General features: G+C 51.6%; 1 protein-coding gene across 1 annotated transcript; it reads left to right on the top strand.

Moving 5' to 3' along the window:
- Window positions 1-2,412: 2,412 nt before the first annotated feature.
- On the top strand, window positions 2,413-4,705 carry LOC119092564 (ficolin-2-like). The gene is made up of 3 exons (XM_037215520.1): window positions 2,413-2,464; window positions 3,564-3,706; window positions 4,016-4,705. Exons 1-3 carry the CDS (start codon window positions 2,413-2,415, stop codon window positions 4,703-4,705), a joined length of 885 nt encoding a protein of 294 aa, XP_037071415.1.
- Window positions 4,706-4,920: the final 215 nt, after the last annotated feature.

Here is a 4,920-nt window from a genome sequence, read left to right as displayed (position 1 = left end):
AGTCCCCTAAAGGACAACGCATGTCGAGCGTAAAAAAATACTTGTTCATCCAAGGAAATCACCAACAGCGGGAATTTTTCCCTTCGTGAGCCCTTCCTTCAGCCGTAACGCTACAGCCAGCATTGTGGACTAAAATACTGTCATAATGAAAGCACTGTCAATCGGACTCATTTACCATTGAACCCGTGCTCGGACCAACATTCTGCCGGATTTGTATAATTATTATTGCCACACAAAGAGGAAGCCGCTAGAAAAATGGAAGATATGAAATGGAGTAGGAGATCAGATATTAACTTTCAAAATATTCCGATTAAAAAATTATGTGCGCCCAGTCCTTGAAAGATGTCTTGCAAAAGCCGCTATTTTCTTAGACGCGTTGAGTATTTTAGCCAATTGTGTGTGTGTGTGTGTGTGTGTGTGTGTGTGTGTGTGTGTGTGTGTGTGTGTGTGTGTGTGTGTGTGTGTGTGTGTGTGTGTGTGTGTGTGTGTGTGTGTGTGTGTGTGTGTGTGTGTGTGTGTGTGTGTGTGTGTGTGTGTGTGTGTGTGTGTGTGTGTGTGTGTGTGTGTGTGTGTGTGTGTGTGTGTGTGTGTGTGTGTGTGTGTGTGTGTGTGTGTGTGTGTGTGTGTGTGTGTGTGTGTGTGTGTGTGTGTGTGTGTGTGTGTGTGTGTGTGTGTGTGTGTGTGTGTGTGTGTGACTAAATGCTCTTTTAAATGGTCAAACGCTATAGATAATTGTCTCGCATTAACCCTTTGCACTCAGACAATACAGATGTGTATTGCCATAGCAGCTTCAGTTGCCACATCATATTCTTAGCTGAAATGCGTACAAAATCTCACAGTCAATAATGCCTGACAATGATATTCAATCACCCGCGGGGACTTTGGAACCCTCAGGACCGACAATCAGGGACCGGACGGAAGGGCCTGAATGAGTCAAAATGTCGGGTTGAGGTCGAGACTTCAGCCCACAGGGAAGGCTCCTCTAACGTCAGTCAAAGAGTCTACTGCGCTGATAGGTCGGTTCCCGGTCTGTGTGTGCCCTGAGGCACATTTCTGAAGGAGGAATATGACCAGGGCGAAATGTTCTCAGTAGCCGTAAAAAATGTTGTTCTTAAAACCCACGAGCCAGGTCGGGGTCTGTGACTGTCGCTGAAGGCCTCTGGTAAACCCACGAGCCAGGTCGGGGTCTGTGACTGTCGCTGAAGGCCTCTGGTATTGCTTGCGTAATCCCACCCGATATCAGTCTGACATTGTACACGTGAAATATGCGCCTCGGCTTACCTGGAGTACCTGCGAACCATTTTCATATCGCACTTGAAAGGATATGCTTCCGGTCCGGGGTCATTTTCGGGGTCACCCGCTGGCAGCCGTCTGGTGTTATCTGCCAGGCCGACCAAGCCCGCGCTTAGGAGACTGCAACGCCTGACGTTTCTCAGTTGTGGCAAAATACGGCGGCGCGCATGCTCAAAACCATTTAGATTTTTGCTAACCAATTCTGAAAGAGTAGGAACATCCCCAAGCGAGATTAAGGTGATGTGATGAATACAGCACTTTGATGCCGTTTCAACATACGATGCTGTTCATTTCACGGGGTCACGAGGAATGATATCTCTGTGGGGCCCGAAAAATCGGCTACGCGTTATCGGTGTAGAAAGACCCGAATATACCATTGTAGAATAGACAGCGCCAGCGACTTGTTCGATGGTCATCTTAAACGTGGTTTTTCCTTTTATTAACTTCCATTTGCGAGTAAAACTGCGTCGTCAGGTGGCTCCCAGCTTCTGCTTCAATAAAAGAAGGCAACAAAATAACGAACCAAAACGAACCGAATTTGCCCCCTCGAATAACAGTAGACGGAATTCGGTGAATAGCTTCTCGGGGCTTGTTCGTCACTAGAGGGCCTTTCTCCAACCCAGTGCCCTTCATAACCAAAACTTTGACTGCACCGCTGGCCCCTGACTGCCTTTGACATCCCTGAGCCCACCAACCGTGAACGCGGTGCTGAGAAGACTGAGGAGAATTCAATTCGCAGTCGCCGACACGGCCTCCGTGGAGTTGAAGCTGGTGTCCAGAGAAAACGGCATGGTGTAAACATGCGAATTTTTGTCAAAGTCTGCATGATCATTGGCTAAAAGTCATTGGTCCTTGATTCTCAAAAATGCGATCTACCAAAATGGTGAGAAAATGAGTTAAACGGGTTAAAGGGAGTGCTCCACATTTGCGCGGGGTTTTGAGCTGGAATAGTTATCTTGAAGACCTTTCGGTGCAGTTCACAGCCCTGCCCCCCTTAAGATCTCAACTCGTCTAGTTTCTGAGCTTTCCGTGAAAATGGGGAGGGTATTTCAGAGCCGCTTTGATGTTCATGGCGTCATAATAACGTCATGCAAATCCTGCCATTTCATAAGCTATGCGATGATCAAGGCCGAGGAGAACGCAGTGGTCGAACTGTTCATGTCTGGGGTTCGTGAGCACGATTTCCAAATAGAACGGCCGTTAGTCGGCTGTCAAGCAATGTTGCGCAAGGTACGATGACGCAATCAAACAATGACGTATCAAGGGGCATTTGAACTAAACCGAGAAATTGCGGTGTCTAGAGCAGTCTTTTTTACTTAGACATATACCAAAAGTTATAAGTGAGCTTATTTCATTAATCTGATGCTTGCTTCAAGATCTCCCAATTTGAAACACTCCCTTTGATGGGCGAAATGGTCACTTCAAAATGGCGATGCGTTAAAAGTGGCACGACAAAAGTCCAAAATGGATAAATGTCACAGTGCCAAACGGCGATACGTCAAAAAGGGCGTTTCACCTTATCAAATGGTTAAAAAGAGTCTTGTAAAATGGCGATATGGAAACAGATATTGTTTGATCGCATTACTGACATACCAGTGTCATTTACCTGCATATGTGGGGGGGGGGGGGGGTCTCTGCTGTCCCGATTGCCTTAAACATGAAGTGACATTTTCTTAACCTGCTTATCTTAGATACAAGTATTTGTAACAAGTATCTTCTCAGCCTCATCATTCTGTGTTGTTCTCTCTTAAGCCCAATGGTGCTGTGTTAGCTATTTTTGCTTACTGTTATCGTTCTCATTCATGCTTGGTTGCGCGGGCCAGCCAAGCATGGGTGCGCAATAGAATGTCTTCTGTAAAAGCTGGGTACTCAAAATTTGCTCTTTTTCAGTCGTAGTACACCATCTATATCGTGCGGTTAGATCTTCGCACTGTGTACACGAACCATTGACGGCAATCGTTTTTGCAACCATGCTGTAAACAATACGGAGCGCATTGGGGAAAGCAACGCAGGGTCCGTCTGGTGGCTGTGAATCACACTTTTGACCAACCACTTGATCCCCTTGGTGTTTTCGAGTCAAGACATCTGGCATCTCTTTTGACCCTATGTCCTTGCGCATCACAAAAAAGCATATTGGGCGACATACCATTGCACGCAAAGGCGCTGTGCGTGCGCATGTGAAGAGAATGCCGATGTGTAGACAGCTCTTGCACACCCAGTGACTCTATGAGTCTTCCCCAGTCCCGGTCACCGCTGTGTTCTATCTGCAGGAGGCCGTCTGAAGGCCAACTCGGCCCTGCTGCTGCTGCTGCTGCTGCTGCTGCTGGCCTGGGTGACGGTGATGTCGGCCACCTCGCCGCCGCCGACCAGCGCCGACTGGGAGAGCCGGCTGCAGTTCTGGCGGGTGACCCAGGTCGGCTGGTCGCCGCCGGCCGATGCCGTGTACGCCAGCCGGCCGGCCTGGTCGGCCTGCCACTGCCGCCACCTGTGTCTGGCCGACCGCGCCTGCGCCGCCGCCGAGCTGGCCTACGAAGGCGGTGAGCCTTCCTGCCGACTGGCCTCGCGCCGCGGCAACAGCACGGCCAACACCACGGCGGTGGCGGCCTTCGTGCGCAACGGGCACGCCGAGCTGGGCGAGCGCTGCCTCAGCTCCGCCGAGTGCTGGCAGGCGGACCCGGGCGCCGCGTGCGAGACCGGCGTCTGTGTGTGTCCCTGGTCACAGCTGACGGCCGCTGGCCGCTGCGTCATCCACGACTGCAGCGAGCTGGCGTCGCTCGGCGCCGGCGCCAGCGGGCGGTACACCATGCTGCTGGCGCCGGGCGAGGAGCCAGTGCAAGTGTACTGCGACATGGAGACGGCCGGCGGCGGCTGGACCGTATTCCAGCGGCGCCAGGACGACCCCGAGCAGCTTGACTTCTACCGCGACTGGCAGAGCTACCGCGACGGCTTCGGCAACGTCTCCGGCCAGTTCTGGCTCGGTAACGAGCTGCTGCACAGGCTCACTGCCCGCCGTCCTCAGGAGCTGCGCATTGACCTGGAGGACTTTGAGGGGGGCCACCGCTTCGCTCAGTACGGCTCGTTCAGCGTCTCGGACGAGGCGGACCAGTACCGGCTCCAGCTGTCGGACTTCTCGGGCGACGCTGGCCACTCCATGCCTAGGCAAAATGGACAGCAATTCAGCACCAGAGACAGGGACAACGATGCCCATTCCAACAGCTGTGCACGGACTTACAAAGGTGCGTGGTGGTACGAACAGTGCCATGATTCAAACCTGAATGGCCTGTACTTGAGAGGATCACACCCGGATGGGCAGTACGGCGGAATGGTCACCTGGAAATTCTGGAAGGGACAGCGCTATTCGCTCAAGTTCACCGAAATGAAGACAAGACCAGCAGGTTACGCACCACTTTAAGCCGTCTTTGATCTTGGAATGAATTCTGGAGCGCTGGCCATGTGTGGCGCTAGGTGTTTATCCTTTCCAAGGCTATAACATGTCAACCCTAACCGTCACCTTCGAAAGGCGCGAATAGGAAAGGCGGCGTAATGTCCGCTTGGCCAAAATGATTGCTCACATGTCATGTGACTACTACATATGAACCGTGGCACTGTTGACATTATGAAGAGGCA

Source organism: Pollicipes pollicipes, unplaced genomic scaffold, assembly GCF_011947565.3.
Source record: "Pollicipes pollicipes isolate AB1234 unplaced genomic scaffold, Ppol_2.1 Scaffold_3447;HRSCAF=4054_pilon_pilon_pilon, whole genome shotgun sequence".
Classification (NCBI taxonomy): domain Eukaryota; kingdom Metazoa; phylum Arthropoda; class Thecostraca; order Pollicipedomorpha; family Pollicipedidae; genus Pollicipes; species Pollicipes pollicipes.
Note: the sequence above shows the minus strand (reverse complement) of the source record. Positions and strands in the feature narration are given on the sequence as shown.

Excerpts from the sequence above, each read along its gene's own strand:
- LOC119092564 (XM_037215520.1), top strand. The coding sequence starts at position 2,413 with ATGATCAAGGCCGAGGAGAACGCAGTGGTCGAACTGTTCATGTCTGGG. Across the intron at positions 2,465-3,563 it reads ACTGTTCATGTCTGGGGTTC|GAGGCCGTCTGAAGGCCAAC; the intron begins GTGAGCACGATT and ends TTCTATCTGCAG. Across the intron at positions 3,707-4,015 it reads AGTTCTGGCGGGTGACCCAG|CTGACGGCCGCTGGCCGCTG; the intron begins GTCGGCTGGTCG and ends CCCTGGTCACAG.